Consider the following 19207-nt stretch of genomic DNA (forward strand, 5'->3'; position numbering starts at 1 on the left):
TACAGTCCTGTGCAAATACACATACACACACTTTAACAATAGTACTACACTATGTAATCTTAATCCTATTACATATCAATGCTATTAGTTATGTCTTAAGCATGCCAAGTGTCTGCTTGCTAATCAGGTATCAGATTATATATGTCAGCTCCACTTCCTTTCAGCTAAATACTTAAATACTGCACAGCACTTATTCTGCACAGCACAGCTAGTTCACACTACTTCTCTTTGTTATTGAGGGAATTACTGAACTGATGAGGTATGCCTGCCTTTAGAAATACCTCACAGTCTTGGTGAAGAAAGAGACATACATTCTGCACATCAGTTATGCCAGGCATCTTCAAAGGAGATCTGTCATGGCATTGATGGAAAAGTGTCTTTGTACAATAGAAAGTTGTTTGGTTTTATAGCACCATTTTCCTCTGAAGGGTGAGTCAGCTTTCCTGATGTATCTTAGGCTGGTGATGGCCAAAACTGTTAAGAAATTGCAGCTATATTTAAAAATGGTTCTTTTGTTGTAGAAGAATGACCCACTTCGACAGAATTTCCTACCTTCTGAAGCAACAGTGAGGAATCCCTCTTTCTGAAGAAGGGGAGTCTTCTACATGGGCTCAGTCCTTGCATTTGAACTCAAGATTTGATTTACAGAATATTCTCTTCCATCATGAATACTGAGGGAAGATTCATTCAAGCCTAATAACTGGACTTTGTAGTACCAGGGAGAAAGTATAAAATTCAATCTGCAGGACTATTTTGAAAATGAAAGTGACTTTTGTAGAATAATTTAAGTTCTGTAAATTAATTCTGTCATGAAAGATAAGTCAAACACTAGTGAAGGTCTCCTTGGTCAACTAACTGAGAAATCGGGGAAGATAATATAAAGCCTTCTAAGATCAACAAAGCTGCCACAGATCTATTGTGAAAAGTCAGCTTACTGTGAATACATTAATTGAGAAAGAATGTACTTTAATGGTGTTTCATAAAATCCAGAAGGAACAAGGAGAGGAAACATTACTTTTTAATGACAGATGTTTTACTTAAGAATCAGAAGAGTAATGAATAGCAGTGGATTAATCCATCACTGACTTTGAACAAACATTTTCTTTACACAGTGAGTGTCTGTAAACACTGACCATAGATCACTGGTGAGATAAAGATATTAATGCAGCCAAGGTTCAGAGGTATCTAGGTAGCATTTGCCTGTCTTCTAAGGCTGCTTCAGTTCATACCCCCGTGAATGAAATTACACTACTTGACATTTGTTTTAAATATATTCGAAATGAGGAATAATTTTTAAAAAAATGTTAACTTAGAGTTTGGACAGACCACGCAGGACAAGCTATATGACACTTTCTTCAAGCTCCATGAGAGTCAAACTTTAAGGGAAATATCTGGAACTATATGTAACTCCCTTTGATTTCGATAGAAGCCAAAATGCAGAAACTGCACACTGTTCCCTTGAAAAACTTCAGTGAAATATACAGTACCTGCATGCCAGGTACCAGAATGCCTGAAAAATTTGTACAAATGCTTTTCCCTTCATAGCCAAAAATGTAGCAAGGAGCAGACACAAGCTGAAAAATCAAGGCTGTGACACTTGAAATCTGAACATGCTGCATACATGACAGGCCGGGTTACATTTAGTATATATAATACGTCTCCTGGTTGAAAAAAAAAAAACCAAATGATTTTTTACTGATGATTTACAATCCATAACCCATCGCCCCTTTTGAGTTTTTCAATCAGATGCACAATAAACACTGCAGTAATTCTTTGTATATCTCAGTCACTGAGTGCAGTAACCACCAATTCACAGGAATAGTTGAGCTATGTCAGTTGTACCATTTTCTGGCCTTTCAAATGGAAGAAAATTGCAAAATTGGTTGGCTGTAAAACCAACTGAAAAATGAAGAGTCTTGCAAAAAACTGGTGGGCTCTACAGAAGAGATGACAACAAAAAGAAATTCAAAGTAACTGCTGTCTTCAAATTTTCTTTCCCTGTCTACTCTGAGATTTTACAAATAATTGAATGAGACACAAGTGCTGTCTAGGATGAATGAGGTCAGAAACTGTTTAAACATAAAATGCTAGGCAGGGTAATGCAAAGTTCAAACTAGCCCTGGGAAAAAAATGTGAAAGCTGGAAAAGGAACAATCTTTTGTTTTCTGTTTCTCTCTCCCTCCTTTTCAACACTTTATTTCTGCATTTTATTTGTACACCCAATTCAACCTCACGTAAGCCTTGAAACAAGAATGTACCCAACCCTTGTGCCCATTTGGCTGACACAAGGTACTGCTCATTGGAGGCTGAATTCTGTGTCCAGCATCCCATCAATCCACACCACACGATGTATGTATGCATTCACACCTCAGCAACTTGGAATATTTTTACTTACTGATCATAACAGACACAGTGTTCACATTGGGGTTGAAAGAACAGCGTCCCTTTCCTGATTCACACTTGGAGTCAATCTTGAAGGTTTGTTCCTGCAATGTAGATCAGTGTGTCACTTCTCATTTCAGAAACCATCACACAGGAAATGATTTTTATGCTTGCCCATTTCCAGCATTAACAATACTCAGCATTATTGGGAACTTTTGCTACATTATCAGCAGTTTAGCTTTCCTATTCAGAATTTCATCACCTTTTTAGAAGACTTTTTCATTGGTACTCACTTATTTTCAAGAGTCTAGTTATAAATTCATGACACTAAAACAAAGAACATTTCCTTCTAGGTCAGTTACACTTTCGAGACACTGACTGATCTTTGTGAAAATATCTGTGCAGATTACTTCTGTGTTTTTGAAGTTTTTTACCCTTTATTTGCTGAATACATGCTGATAATTATACTAGGCTAGGATGTTACAATAAAGCTACTCTAACAAGAATACATATTAAAAATCTCTTACGAAAACTGTCATTTGTTGATGGTATAAATCATTTGCTCTTCACTGAACTATCAGGCCTCCAAAAATTCCTTAAGTTATACTTATTTTCATCAATACCATTTCTTGGACTAAGAAACCCCAGCATTCAAAATTAAAGCATTTCTGTTTCAACAGAATGGTACTGACAAAAAAGCCCAAAGACAGGCTTCTGTGATGTACATGCCAATGTATTAGATATTCAACTAAGGGCAGCAACTATTTTATATTCCCCGTAACAATTAATGTAAATCACAGGGAAAGGGGGATGCCCAACAGATCACTTAGCAGCCATTTGGGAACAGCAGATTGCAGCCTTGACCAACCCTAAGTACTCAGCTCCAAGGAAGTTTTCATATCCATTATGCCCTATCTATTTGCCCTCTCTTTTGTTATGCTTAACTTAATCACAGAGATCTTATCTATTGTTTCAGTAATAAGCTCTCTAAACAATGTTAAAACATAAATATGAAGTTTGAAATATGATCCTGGGGTTTTTGTGTTGTTTTTGGTTTTTTTGTTGTTTTACTTCTAGATTAATATGCAGTTTGATGCTAATCTATGTTACTATGTTAGACCACTATTTAATAATTAAAAAAGCCCACTATTATTACACTATTAAACTAGCTCCAGGATTATACTTGATTTTCATATATATTAAGCTACTTTTTTGTCTATAATTAATTCACATAGTGATTACATTTTCTTCTGTTTCCTTCATTTATTTTGACATTATAATATATTTGGGTGGCTAAGAGAGTCATTACCAAAGACCAAAGTATCAAGTGTGCCAATCCAGGAAATTAATTCTTTTTTTACCCCTGTTTCAGGGAAAAGGGAAACATTCTGCATCGTCAATGAAACTGCCTTTTTTGTGAGTTTATGTGGAATTCTGGAAACAAAGGAGCAAAACGGGCTCAGTTCTTATGATTCTTGGATATGACTTAGTGTTAGGCTTTGTAGTTTCTAGAGAAAAACAGATGTGCTTTCTAAAGTGTCCATTTTTGCACGTGCAAAAAGTGCTTTCTGTGCATGGAAAAGTGTACTAAATTAAAGGTGGATATGATAAAAGCAAAGAAAAATTGAGTTCTCACTATTCCGATCAGCACTACATAGTTCTTCATTCTGCTTTATTAATTAGTCATACACTGATATATGCCATGAGTTCAGAAGGAAATGCTTGGTTTTGAACTGTTATGCTATTGTTGGCTTGTGCAGTAATGGCTTTGAGCACGCAATGCCTACAGTCAAGTGTCTGACAGACTCCAGACGTCTGAAACAGCAGTTTATTTAATCTATTGATCATAGCCACATAGGTTGTACAGACAGGCTAAGGGAAGCCAGTTCTGCTCTTCCAAGACATGTATCTTTATTTTTAAGCTAAGAAATTTAAGCTCTTGCATCATCTGGAGATGTCATTTCCCGCTTGCCCTCTCCCTCCCCCAACCTCATTTACAAAAACCTAAATTAACAAGAGTCAGAGTTCTACAGGCTAGAGTATTACTACTTAAGCAGGTAAAGGAATATTGCATTAATTACAGACAAGTGAGAATACTTTCCATGTTTTAAATAATTTGTCAAGAAACAGGATAATGCTGAGGAAAGCTGACCTCAGTTTCAAAATACATCAAAATAAGTTAATGTAGATTATGTTAAGCAGAATGATGGATTTACTTATTCAATCGTACTTGCTTGTGCTCATAAAAGCTTTTATTTTAGATAATTCACTAGGACTGAAGGTGCAGTGGTTCAGACAACATACCATTAAAGAGGCTGAAGCCAGGTAAGGATATATCAGAAGTTACTGAGATCATCCTATGCAAACCTACCTGTGGAAACAATGATTTACCACCTCCCTGGCAACCTCTGCAGTAGTCTTGGGTCTTGGCCAGAATTCCAATCTCACTCCAAGTGAAATCAGTGATGAATTTCCCAGTCTCTTCCTTAGGAGCCAGCCCAGCTTTTAAAGCTATCCTTACATGGCAAAACTCCAGGTAGCCCTCTCTGATCTTCCTTTCCAACACATCTGCTTCCATATTATACAGGAAAATATACTGTACACCCCTGTTCCTGCAGCCATGAATCTGACCCACACACTACCGCGGTGCTGGGTCTTGGTTAAGTGCTCTTCTTTCTCCTTCTGGTTGCTTAATTTATTACCTACTGCATTTGCACATAAACAAACATTTCAATTTCAAATCAGAAAAGTTGGACATAGGCACTTACGAAACATCTGGTTCTTTGTATTTTGAAAATATGTGATGAAAATGAATATAGAAAAACTGGAGACCTATTTAGAGAAAGTTAGATTTACACCCTGGAAGGTCTCACAGTGATGAGAAAACTTACTGACTTCATCTTAGCAGAATCTACTGGGGCAAAACTTGTGCAGTAGATGAAAGTTACCAGTACTGGGATTGCATCTAATGAATATCAAGCTGAAGTACACCAAACCTTCACATACCAGAAGAGTTATTCCACTCAAGGGCTTCTCCCAGGAATCAGTAATACATGAAAGTTATAGCAAGTGTACGGCATATTTGCCTTTTTATCAAGCTGGCTATTTCCTTTTGATTATTTCCTGGCAGTTTTTCCAGCAAATAGTAGGAATGAGCTCACCAGACAATGGAAAATAAAAAACCAGTATCAAATGTAGCCCAACGTTCAATATGACTGTGGAATTTTGGACAACCATCATATTTGAGGCAAGACTTTTGTTCATGCCTTTGCTTCTTGCTTGTAACAGGTCAGAAAACTATGGATCTTTGTTCTCATTCACTTTAGCATGGGTGAAGGAACCTATTCAGATAACAGCTTTTTTGCTTTTTTAAAATTTTCAGTTTCATGTAAGACGAGGAAGATGCCCAGAGAAGGAGTGGATAAAATGGAAAGAGCTGTACCTCGGACCTGCGCCCTCTGTTCACGTAGACACAGACGGGGCTGAAGGCGCCGCTGCCGCAGACGTACAGGTGTGTGCGGTTGTACGACTGGATCACGCGCACAAAATTTCCACAACCATGCTGCAGGAAACAGAAAGAAAAAAATGTTTTGAATTGGTGAACATTACTCCATGCAGGAAACTCTAGGTAATATCCATGGTTTACAAGTTTGTAATAACACAAAAACATCTACTGAGTTTGGTAGTCTCCGGATCTGAACAGCTGTAGACTTCTGTTTACTTTTCATGGTATTTTGCCTACTTTGGGAACTGAGTACTAGGGAACAGTTATACAAGAGTGCATGTAAGTTCCCCATGTCTAAATAGCAATCTAATTTTCATCCACAGACTTCTCTATGCCTTGTACAGGAAAAAGGAGGGTCTCTCTGCAGGAAAACAAGTAAGAGTAGGAAGTTACCTTACGGACACCTCCAAAACGGTCTCTTTTTTCATCATGGCTGAAGGTAATTAAAAAAACAAAGCAAGCCTAAATCTCAGGTCCCATTATTTGTGTAAAAATTATTTCCAAAACAATAAAACTCTGAACAACACAAAGCAATTTTACAGTGAACTGTTGCGCCATATTGAAGATCAATGGTAACACCTTCAAACTAGCATGAAATTTAAAAGAGGATGTTAAGTGCCACACAGTTTCACACTATTGGATTCACATTTTTTTTCCTTCTAGCATACTCTTTTCTTCTCTTGCTGTTTCCTTCTTTCACTATGATATACTGTTAGCACACTTTGATTTGGAAATACATTTTTTTTTTCTGATTTTTTTTTTTCTTACAAAGATCCCAGAACTGCCTTCATATTCAGTCATACAAGCCTTCACTAAAGACAGTGAGAACTGCATGTGTTTTCTGAGCACAGGACTGGAAACTGTGTCATCAGCCATCTTCATGAAAATCAGTGGAGTTAATCCTTGTTCAGTAGACTGAACAGTTTATTTATATTTAAAAGCATTCACATTTTTGGTTCAGCAGGAGCTGGTATTGTAGTGCAACATCTGAAAATTGGTGCATAATTGTAGATGGCTCAGAGTTCATAGGAGTGTCTCCACAAAGTGTTAGCTCTAACTGTACCAGAAAAATCCTTTAGCCGAGTCAAAATACACTGTGTCTCTAAAGGTGGGGGTGCTCCTAAATGTTTCTACATTCTCATATTCATCTACCCTAGTCAAAACTTGCTGTTGTAAGGTCTTGCTATCAAAATCATGTTTTTCTCAGCAGAACTACCAGTCTGTGGAAAGGGAAGAAATACAGCATGCCACTAGCTTATATCTGCTGAGTGTAAAGTGATGCTCTCTTTTCTTGCTGTTTGAAGAAATCTTTTCTAGAAGACTCGTGGATAAAGAATTACATACTATGAAATCCCAGAATGAAGGTCTGCAGGTATCAGAACCAGTACATAGTGTCTACATGACACTTGCTATGCCAGTACCACGCCATGAGCTTTCCAATGTTTCCATGTCAGGAATGCAGGGGTGGGTAAGTCAATGGTTCTTTTCATAAAGGACAGCCTTCTGACACCTACTGTGTCTTCATGTCTCCTCACTGATAATTTACAGAGAAGTAACACAAGTTTGTTCAGTAGTACCATTCTCATTCTTTACTGCTGTCTGGCAGGAAGACCATTTTATGAGCTCTGAGCTTTTGCCCATCTCTCTGGCAGTGAACCACTGAACAGTTTGCTGCTTGATTTATTTGGGTACTGCACTGACTGCATAACCCAACAAAGCAAGAAATTGTTATTTAAGAAAATATTCCCTAAGAATTCAATTCAAGATCACCTATGTTTCAGTTTATTTCCCTTTCCTTGCTAGTGGAGTACTTTGTGCTTTTAATTAGTCTGGTCTGAGTTGCCTTTAGGATGGATGCTTGTGAAAGGCAGTGGCTAAAAGCTGTAGATATTTACATACTACCAGTGCTTCTCTTGGAGCTGATACCAAAACTTACTCAGCAGCAGTATCTGGGGAACTGCCTCACTGCAGACGTCTGAAAGTCAGACATCTATGCCCCAGGATCTTGTCACAGTAAACGGAGAGAAATAGATGTCACACTAATGTAAGCAGTCAAGTTAGCCTGGTGAACATTTATTTAGAGCTGACAAATTCTTTTCAGTTAACAAAAAAGGCAGCCAAAGATGACAAATTCCAACACCAATGTCTCTCTACTGGTAGGGCAAACAACCCCCATTTCAATCTCCTTGGAAAAAAAATTGTTGATTGCATAAAGCCCTTTACTGGCTGCTCTGAGTTTGTCTGTTCCTCTCTTACAGTGATAATACCTATCCTCTGACAAGCCAAAAGTTAGCATGTGTCCACTACCTTTACCTCTTTTTTTTTTTTTTTTTTCTCATTTAAAATTCTTAACTCTTCTGAATTCATTCTCTGCTTCTCCCATTGTTATCAGGAATTAAACTCACAAGAATATTATTAAAATAGAACAATAAAATTTAAGATGCAAACAGTGATTTAGTATTGGGTTCTCTTTTCTCATAATTTCAATGAACTTTCAATAAGAACCATCATTGATTTTAGCAGGAGCAGCAGCTGCTCTTCAGTATCTTTTTTCCCCTTTTAAACTCTTGAGGACAAATACTGAGAAACTTATTGTACACTTCTATTTCTGAAACCTAATTTTACTTCTGCAATGCACATCTGGGATTAAAAAAATTCAGTCGAAGTTGATGCACATGGACATTCTTAATTAAACTATGTTACAGGATATTAGCTGTACCCACAGCTATCTGTTGTAATATCAGAGATGCTACTCAGAAACCTGTCAACGAATGCAGCAGCATTTGGGTAGTTTAATCTGATTAAATGCTAGGAAAGTCTCACCACGAAATAGCAAAGATTACAACTTTTCTAAAGAGTCCACTACATAGTAGTGTCATGTTTTTCTTCCTATGCAAAAATATTTTCAATTTTTAGTATCATTTATATTTTTCCTATTTTTGCACCTGAAGAGTGTTATCATATGAAACTTTATTTAGATAAATGAAATGTAAAGATGTACAGTAAAATAGGATATTCTTTATGGAAAATACTTGTTTTTCACTACCATAGCTATCAGGAAAGAAAGGAGATAAGCTGTCATACCAACCATAACATAATTATTTATAAAGAACCATTCCCCTGCTTTGCAGCAATATAGTGAATTACTCTCTACAGTTTTGAAAAAATAGTATTTCAGAAACACTGCAGTATGCCAACCTTCTGGATATCTCACATTTGTGAGCATTTGAAATAGATTTTCAAAATAAATCCCACACATTTTTCTTATAAAACATTCAATTATTGTAACATTACAGTAAGTGAATTGCATGTTATCTGGAGGCTTAGTTAACCATACAAAATCTGTAGCTAAAATAAGTAGAAATATTAGGCATCATATAGAGACTTTTGAAATAAAATATCAGTTTTAATACTAAATTTCGTGGACTTCTGCATTAATTCCATTCTTTCTGAATGAAAAGCTGTTATCTATGATTCTATGAGAAAGGATGCTTTCTCATGCTACGTGAGAAGGAGGGGAGAAGGGGAAAAAACAAGGACATGGACCTGCTGAAGTGAGTCCAGAGAAAGCTGTGAAGATGATTAGAGGCCTGGAGCACCTCTGCTATGAAGACAGAATGAGAGTTGCGGTTTTTCAGCCTGGAGAAAAGAAGGCTCTGGGGAGACCTTGGAGCATCTTCCAAGTGCCTGTAGGGGCTACAGGAAAGCTGGGGAGGGACTATTTACAAGGGCAAGCAGTGGTAGGATGAGGTGGAATGGTTTCAAACTGAAAGAGGGTCTACTTAGGTTAGGCATTAGGAAGAAATCCTTCATTGTCAGGGTGCTGAGACACTGGCACAGGCTGCCCAGAAAAGCTGTGACTGCCTCAACCCCGAGAAGTGTTCAAGGCCAGCTTGGATGGGGCTTTGAGCAATCTGGTATAGTTGGAGATGTCTCTGACCACGGCAGGATTTGTTGGAGATAGAGGATCTTTAAGCACCCCTACAACTCAAACTATTCTATGATGCTGTGATTGTGTGATTTATCTACATCTTCTTGCATCCTTAAATCACTTAATTATGACCCCAGATATATGCTGAGACATATTCCAAAGATGAATATACCTAAAGGGAGGGCTTCTGATTTTTTTTTTCTCAAATAAAAATATAAGTAGAATTAATTGTTTTTTCTTATAGATTTAGTCGTGAGGAATTGCTATTTTCTAGCTCAAAAGGAATAAATTGTTTATAACATCCAGACATACGCAGACTTAAAGTTCTAATTAATTTAGGAAGATTACCATGGTAATGTGCAACTCTGCTGAAGACCAGACTGTTGTATTGTACCATTCACTGGGTCTTTCAAAATACCTCACTTCTGTCTATTATCTATAAAGATAGATACAGGGAAATTACCAGGGATTTATTTGGAAGGTGCCTGCTGTAATGAACAGCTGTGGTGCAAAATGGCTCAGTATAATCTCTCCACAGTGGTTTTGCAGACACCTATTTGGGCATTGTTTGTGTAAGTAATGGAAAGAGGCATTTGGGGTGTTCCTGAGTCTGGGGGCTTCAGGCTGCAGACAGTGGATACCACCCACCTGGAGAAATTGTTCCTGGGGTGAGAAGACAGCCAGAACACTTCCTCACCCCCAACAGCTCAGCAGGCTCTTCAGAACCATTTCCAGCACCTATCTGGAAAAGTAGTCTTACCTGATTTGACTGGTTACAAGAAGAAAAAGCTGAGGAAGAGAACAATGTGCACCTTTTTCCATCTGTCAAAATCTAAAGGCGCCTTCTATTTACATAGCTTGTTTTTCATAATTTAACTACTTCATTTAGCCTGCAGAGCATTTAAAAAGCAAAACAAACACTTCTTTCATTTTGTTTTTTGGCTGCACTCAAGGTGCTCTTGCTTTATTGCCAAGTACATAATTTGTGTATGTGGGTGCATGTGGATTATAACTTACTGTAGGATCTTTGCCAGCCATTTTGCACTCTTCAACCTTGCTTGCTGACGCTGGCCAGAAAATCTGCAAGGAAAGAAATGACTTTTAAGTAACATATTTATTACTTTATTTTTTAATGACAACCAAGAAGCATTTCACTGCCTAGCTTACACAAGGAAGTTAGAATTTTGATACCTCTTACAACTTGATTATAAGGCATAAAAAGATTTTCATTAATAAATGAAAGCAACTTTTTGTCCTAGCATACAGTAAACAAAATAAAGGTGCACGTCTTTAGCTGATATAAATTAATTTTATCAAAATAATTTTAAAATAAGTTAATTAATTATCAAAATTTAATCTAAATAAGAGCTAATTTAATCATCATTGTCTAATTTAGTAACTTTACTTTTTTGCTTCTCCTGAACTTCTAGAAATTGTTCATACAAGAAACTATAAGACTAAAATATTGAAAAAGGACTCTTGTAAATTTTTGGTTTTAACAGTGAAAGTTTGGATATCTTATAATAAAACCTGCTTAAGATCTTAAGGTTCTTGATTTCTTTTCAAGATATTTTGCACTACAGTTTTCTGACAAACATTTCCATGTCTGAATGTCTATCTGATCTATACAAAAATGCTAAGGCTTCTTCCATTATTTATTTTGATTTTTAAATAGAAAAGACATCCATCAGAAATCTCTCCCCTGAAATTTAGTAGGTGACAGAACCTGATAACAGTTAGTGTGAAGATAATAGAAATAATTGCATTAAAACAGCTCTGTATATACATATACACACACACATAAATATTCAAAGATTTGTAGTATGTATGCATATGCACATAAGGTTTCTATAGATGAATAAGATTAGCAAAGTTAATGTGTTATAAAAATAAATAAACAAGCAAAAGAACATGTGGAATTGCTAGGCTAATTCTGAGCCTAATGCTGGGTGATCACATTTGCCGTCAGAAAATTTCAGGTAATTTTTATTTCTCTTAATTATTATTTTTTAATTATTCTTACTTCTCCAGGCCTAAACAAACTGTAAATATCTCACAGCTTTGTACAGTTGCAGAATATATTTCATAAAACAGAGTCCTACATATCCAACCCAGCTCTGCTTGGAATAAAAAACAACCTGCTGAGGGGAGGCTGAAGCTCTACCATTCAGGAGCTTAACAGCTCCTAGACCAGGGTGTTCAGATCACTGGTGAGCTGCAAAGAGGTCACAGAATCTGTTTCAGATCAGAGGAGGCAACCCCATGCCAGCTAAAGAGCTCTGTACCCTAAGGAGGAGGAAGGGTGAGTTCACACCATCAGGCGAGAGGCATTTAATTTAAATGTGTAAATCAGAATCAGCCCCCTGGCCTCCCTACGCAATCAATCCAGGTAGACAGGTAGGTCTGGGGGTGATTCAGAGCAAAGCCCACTTTAACTCCTCTTAATCACTCTCCAGCAGGGCCTCTCTCTCCCCTGAGACATTAAAAGCTTTGCCTCTTCAGGAAGGCATTTAACTTCTCTGAGGTACATAATAAAGCCCATAGATTAAAGGATTGGATCAATTTGGCAGAACAAGATTTTTATTTATTTATTTATTTATTTTATTATTTCACTCCAAGTTAGTGTTGTAGCTGTGATAATCTAAAGATAAGCAAGGCAAAGTCTGCAGAGGAGTAGTATCTGAACACTCAGGCTTCTGGGCACACATGTACTTCTCCTGTTTCAAAAGCAAAGAAGCTGGACTTGAACTGGCTCTGGAAACAAGAGGAATCTGTGAAAGTGGTTTAAAGATTTGATAATTTCTTTCTTTTCATATGCAGGATGCTTTGTGGAGTTTGGGGAGGTGAGACACTGATAGTCCTTAGAAAATAGCATCTTGGTAAAAGAAAAGAGGTGGCATCAAGAGAGATGAAGGCCATGGTGTTCAAAAAACCCCAAACAGGAGGTTTCCTGATCACCCAAGTGAAAGGCAAGGTCTGACAAAGACATAACAAAGATTGGAAAATAGTCCAGTGATGAGGTTTCAGAGTACAAAACAGAAATATAAATACAGTCAAAGTTTAAAAGCAACTCTGTCCCTGTTGTTTTTTTCCTTATGATCTGAAAATTATTGCATGTATATAGTTCTTGTTACAGCCTTCTTCTAAAAAAGTATCTCTCAATGATCTCCAGTTTTAGAGAGGTGTAGAAACCATCAATCCATACTAATTTTCCTTATTATGCCAAGTCATGCTGAATTCCAGTTCAAAATGAGTAAATGGGTCAGTTTTAAACAGTGTTTGAGGAACACTAATAGCTTATGGCTTGTTCCTCTTGCATTACAAAAAATGCAAGGATGACCTGTTCAATCATGTGCAGGCCTGGAATTTTGCCTGCTGCAAAATAATGAAATACACATTTTATTTTTTTTTTCTCATAGACAATGAGTAAAACAAATTTGGATTCTCAAAATAAATACTGAACTTACACTGAGAGGGTCCTGGCTTATATTATTAATATTCAAAGACAGAATATGATCTTTACTGCCCACATAGATCCGATCCTGATCTTCATCCATTAACAATATCCTGTAATCCAGGGGACTGTGGGATATTCTGTGATATTCAGAGGTCTTAGTTTCTTGCAGCTCTGAAACAGGAAAGACAATAAATTAGTAAAGTGCCTCAGTTACCTACTTCACTTCACGACTGCATTTATTTCTAAATAAAGGCATCTATGAACACAAGTGGGGTCAAAAGGAAAAGAAAAACCCTCAGCAGATGCTTAGTAGCAATACAATGATTGAGCTAAAACAAATTTTCCTTTCTCAGCTTGAATATAATATTTTTGTACATTAAGTAGCTAGACTTCATAGACGTCATAAAAATCAGGCATTGCTATTCATTCATCTAGTTAATTCTGATTTTAATGGATACAATTATTTAAAGCTTTGTCTTTTAAGGAAGATCATATATTAAATTAATGTGTTCAATACGTTTTGAAATTTATGACAGCAAAAAATCCACAAGATCAATGAAAATCCCATAAGAAATATTTACTTTTTTTTTTTCCCCTTCCTATCAGGGGGCTTCACTAATTAATAGATTTTTATCATTTACAGGGTCAGTATTTTCCTTTAGCTCTTCATCACTATGTACAGCTTAAAAAAAAAATAAAGTGTGTTCAGTCAAGCCTAAATGTGTCCATTTATTCAGTTGTTTGTTTATGGGCTTCGGACCAAACTATTGAAACCATAGAACTAGCTCTGTTTTTCCACATAAAACTTTCTTCAGTGAAGTGAAGTGAAAAACATCCTTTGATCTCAGCGGTGCAGGATCAGGCCTGTTACAGGAATAGCACAAGTATCTGCAATATAAAGTATTACTTGCTACCCTTGAGAAAGCTTAGCCTTCCTGTCTTTGCTTGGCCAGTATGTTTTGGCTCCCACTCAGATGATTTTTCTTTTCAGTAATAACAGAGAGGGTATTTCACAAGAGCCAAGAATGGAAAAATAAAATTTTAATACTAATTTTCTCAAATATTTAACATATAATTATGATTTCCTACCACATGTGCATTATTACTAGATTGTGTTCTCTGTGATTATAAAAAGGTGGCAAATACACAGTACATATGGGAAACCCTGTTATAATGTTTCATAAATCTAAGAGTCCACATCCCCCTTGCAAATTGCCTGGGACAATATGGCTTGCCACTGGTGCTAAATCCTAGTTTTTGCTAACAGCAGTTTTTGCTCATTGGTTCCCCAGAGAAAACAGTGATGTCTTACCCAAAACTAGTCATCTATGGTTTTAGAATACTAGATTAACATGGGCTAATGATATTTTGGAAAATAAAACTCTCAAAAGAAAAATATTTCTAGGCAGGGGTTCTGTTAAAAACAAAACAAACAAACAAAAAAGGTGTGCCTAAAGTATGCATATTTCTCTGGAAGCATAATTTTTTCTTTGAAAATTACTTGGAGAGCAATTTTTGACAAACTGTAGCTCACACGCAGACAAACACTTAAGTCTTGGAACTTACATACCCTTATACCAGAAAACTAAAGATTGAAAGAACATTTTAAAAAGTATAATTTGCATTGATAAATATGATACATATTTGTCAATATGTATCATATTGAATTTAAATTTAAAAATTTAATCTTGCTTGTCAAATACTTTGAATGGAAGATGAAAAATATCTTAAATTACTAAAAGATCACATGGTTTGATTCACTTACATGTGTGACAGCTTTCAAGAGCTAAAGGCTGCCTATATTCATGTATCTATCATGCTACTTAAAAAAATTGAAAACACTATTTCTATTTCATATGTCTCTCTGCAAAAGCTAAACACACAATCAAGATTTAGAGTCTGCACATGAAAGCTTAAACTGAAAAAATCCTCATTAAATATATAAGAGAACTGAGCATATAATTTTCAGAAGACATTCTTCAGTGCTTGAAAAATCAGTTGGTTTACTTTATTAAAAGAATAAAATCTTCCCTATAAGCCTTTATCTGTGATTTTCAAAGGCACCTGGGGGACTCATTAGCACAGTGCCATTAAGATGCAGTTCCTTTGCTCCCTCCAAAATTCTCTGACCTTTCATAGCAAGCCTGAGAAGCCAGCACTCATCCCTTGTCCTGGCGGCCTTATTAACTTTACTGTAATAATTGGCAGCTGTCAGGTGAAACTTAGGTTTCCCATAGCTGTATATTTGATATCCTAGGAAAGCACACATGAACTGGGGGAGGCAGCAGTTTCCTGCACAACACTGGGCTTCTGTGAGTACAGTGATTGCACAAGATAATGCTCCTCCTCCTCCTTGTCCCAGTTACTGACAACTATTGACAATTAATGAACCATGGTTGACATAAAAGTTGATCCAGATCATGATGATTGTTTCTAAGCAAGAAACAAAAATAGAGACAATTGATTCCCACAATTTTTATATATTAAAATCCATTATAGTACTGAAATGGTGCAATGGTGTATAATTCCTAAGGCACCTGAAGTGCAATCTGTCTCCACCAAGCTGCCAATGAAGAGTATACCTTATGACATGTCATTAGACTATGGAAACTCAATGCCATTTGTAATAGGGAAGGAAAATCCTGAAACAAATCCTCTCATACAGATTTATTAGCTTTGTTCCTTTGAGTGCTGAAGCTTACAGTTTATTGGCCTCTAAGGACTACAATGAAGGGATTTATAATTAATAAAATTTCCTCTTCATTCAATAAAATTTACCACACAATCACCCAAGAAAATTTGATTATTTTAAAGATTTACTATCTGAATGCTGTTACTTGGAAGAAGCAGTGGCATGAAAGATGCTTTTCATCTCCAAAAGATTTTGTAAAAATTGATGCAACATTTACTGAAGTTCAAAATAAATTATATTCCATGCTTTGGGAGTTTAACCAAAAATTCAAGGCAGTAAACCCTGTATGAAGCATGATGTTTTGGACAGCTCTCTGTTAATAATAACAGTTTGGAAATAAAAACTAATAATAATATATTCCATAAGAAAAAAACTCTCATCTTTAATGATAAAAGAATAATCTTTTATGAATTCAGTTTTGACATTCCTTGATGAAAGAGCCAATCCCAACTTCATTCCTTTGTTGGAAATCTGATCTTCAGGGGCAGGATATATGGCTCTTCCTCCTTTTGATAAAAACCAATAGCTCAGTGAACTTTCTCTCCAAAACTATTACTATTATTGAACTGCACATTTTGCAGATCCCGATGATACGGAGTTTTATTTGTATACAGACTAAAGCTTACTGACAATTAGGCAGTTTAACATCTACTCTTCAATTATCATTCTAATCCACCACAAAACTTAATGCAACCTTTTTTTGTTTGGTTGGTTTGGTTTTTTTAAGTTACATTCTCACAGGAGAAACAAAAAAATGTTCGTGTAGCATCCATTATTAACATCACAAAATCTTTTGTTACACTCATTGAGCTGGCCAGAACCAAACAAATTGCATCTTTTATAATCTGCAAATCCAGGAAGTTGGAGACTTTTCCCTTAATTACAAATACAGCCTGTTATACCCAAATTGTCCAACCTCCATACAGGTGTATGAGCCAGATTAACTCATCAGGTTCCCTACAGAATATCTTATTAAATTATTCAACATCAACTTTTCATCACTTCTTAATTCAATTTCACTGGTCTCACAATACTGAAAATAGAGCCTGCATTTCCTAATGTAAAGGCTGTAATAATCCCTAATATGTAGCATAAGACAGTGATATAAATTTCTTCCTTGGTAGACATCTTATGCTAATACGGATGCTTGATGCATATGTTACTGAAATTAATACAATTTTTAGCAGAACCTTCCCAAAATAATATTATTTCCTATTTGCAGACCCACCTGTTACTGAAAAGTTCAATGTAACCAAGAAACTATATTGCAGAATTTGGTAAACTGCTGCCATGGTATACAAGCATTCCCAGCTCAAGGTCAAAGCGCTGAGTTTATCCACAGAAAAGATGTGGGTAAACTATAATATGTGAAAGAGTATAATCAGTCACCTCTGCACTACACCATCCTTGGCTTACAAGCTTGGAATTGGCTCCTTTGAGCATATCTAGGATGTTCTGTCAAGCTTTTAATTTAGGACTCCCTGTGGTATACTACAAGAAACAGGCTTTCCTTCTCCTTCCTGCTAGCATAAAGATTCAGTCTCAGAAGGCTGTTCACGGGGAAGTTCAGAGCAGAAGCAGAGATTTGGTGTATGTTCATCACAAAAATCTGGGAGTGAAGTGCAGTTTCACACAAAGAACCACAATGAAGAGGAAATAGCTTGCCAGAAAGATGGGCTACATCTCATCAGGGAACCACTGCCACCCAACATGGAATGGATTTTATGTAGCCTTAGTGATTTGGAAATCAGCAATGCAATGATGTTTTCTTTTATTCTCTCATGGGGTATGTGGTGCACAAATGACAGGCCTCATGTACATGTATCAGTGGGCTTGCCAACATCAGTGTCTGGTTAAGAAGGCTGTAAGAGTCTCTTAAGCCTCATTAAACCTTTAGTCTATGCCAGCAAATATGCCAGCCCATGCTAAATGTGAAACTGCAACGTAAAACCTCACCATCTAGGAACTAGAATGAAAACAATTTTCTTTTCTTTTTTCCTTCCCTAGTTTTTCCCCTATTCTTTCCCCACTCTCCCTTCTCCCATAAGTAAATATTTAAGTAGAATGATATTTTTGCTTATGGCATCAAAAGGAATTACCAATTTTTAACTCACAGGACACTTCTGAACAGATGAAAAAGTAATCTGCAGATATAAATTTAGAGAGACCATACATACTGTTGCTAAGCATTCAAAGGAATGAATATATATTTAAAATACATGACTGGAATCAGACATATCTGCAAAGTTATAAAAATTATTTCAAGAAATGCTTCAGCTAGAAGAAAAGCTGTGTTTTATTTGAGTTTAAATGTTTTCCTTTCTACTTTGTGTTGTCTAACTTCTCTGCTTTGTACCTTACTAGTAGAAATGACTAGAAAAGAGCTAGTTAAAAGGCATCAAATTTGATAAGAATCTAATAACTGCAAATACAGTTTTCTTGGTCTTATTTCTGATTTTTAAATGTAAACATATGGAAGAAATAAATGCAATATTTTGATAGTTTATATGCTATGTGTGGAAAAAGTATGCTATTTAAACTATTGCTTTTCAAAGATGTGAGGATACAGTGTGACTCTTTAATTTTATGTACAGAAAGAGAACAAGGAAACTCTATATCCTTGCAAATCTTCAGCTCGAGTCACCTTTGCACTGTTGATATGCCTTTTCTTTAACTTATGGCGTTAAGATAAGAGAGCTGTTAAGGCATTTTGGCCCTGCTCATGAAGTGTTCAAACTGAAGCCCAACCCTCAGCCAGCTCTCGCTCAAGTGAAGCTGATTATGAATGGTTATGCTGTCACTTGGCCAAAGAGCCATGAGCAGCCAGATGTGCTACTAGTCAGTCCCCTGTGTGCCTTAACCACATGGGGCCCGAAAAGCTCAGGTGGACCTTTGACCTTTATCTCTTTATCTCTTCTTCACGCATGAGAAGTCTTTGCACTTACTGTTAGAATGAAATTTGGCTTTTTGTATAAGGAGGTAATAGGTTTATAAGGACTGGAAATCACAGATGTGCACAGTTGCTACCTTTTCAATCTGTTTGAAGGGGTTTTTAATCACATTGTTATTAAAAAAAAAAAAAAAGTGAGAAGGGAGAAAATAGACTCAGAAGTGCTCATAAAATTACAGCCTAACTTATTAACAAGATCACTTGAAGGATAGGGAGGAAGGGAGTTCAGACATTGCAAGCTGAAACAGGAATCCTCTTTGCCCAGAGCTAAAATGTATAATTTGCTTGAA

General features: G+C 36.3%; 1 protein-coding gene across 2 annotated transcripts in view; it reads right to left on the reverse strand.

The window, feature by feature from the left end:
• SEMA3C (semaphorin 3C) overlaps positions 1-19207 on the reverse strand; it is a 114573-nt gene that overhangs the window by 36356 nt on the left and 59010 nt on the right. For both annotated transcript variants that reach the window (XM_071734042.1, XM_071734043.1), the window contains exons 3-6: positions 13286-13446; positions 10836-10898; positions 5825-5944; positions 2396-2486 (exon numbers count right to left, since the gene is read on the reverse strand). In XM_071734042.1, coding sequence (XP_071590143.1) covers positions 2396-2486; positions 5825-5944; positions 10836-10898; positions 13286-13446 — 435 coding nt within the window. The remainder of the gene's footprint in view (positions 1-2395; positions 2487-5824; positions 5945-10835; positions 10899-13285; positions 13447-19207) is intronic.

The sequence above is a fragment of the Heliangelus exortis genome, chromosome 1 (assembly GCF_036169615.1).
Source record: "Heliangelus exortis chromosome 1, bHelExo1.hap1, whole genome shotgun sequence".
NCBI lineage: Eukaryota > Metazoa > Chordata > Aves > Apodiformes > Trochilidae > Heliangelus > Heliangelus exortis.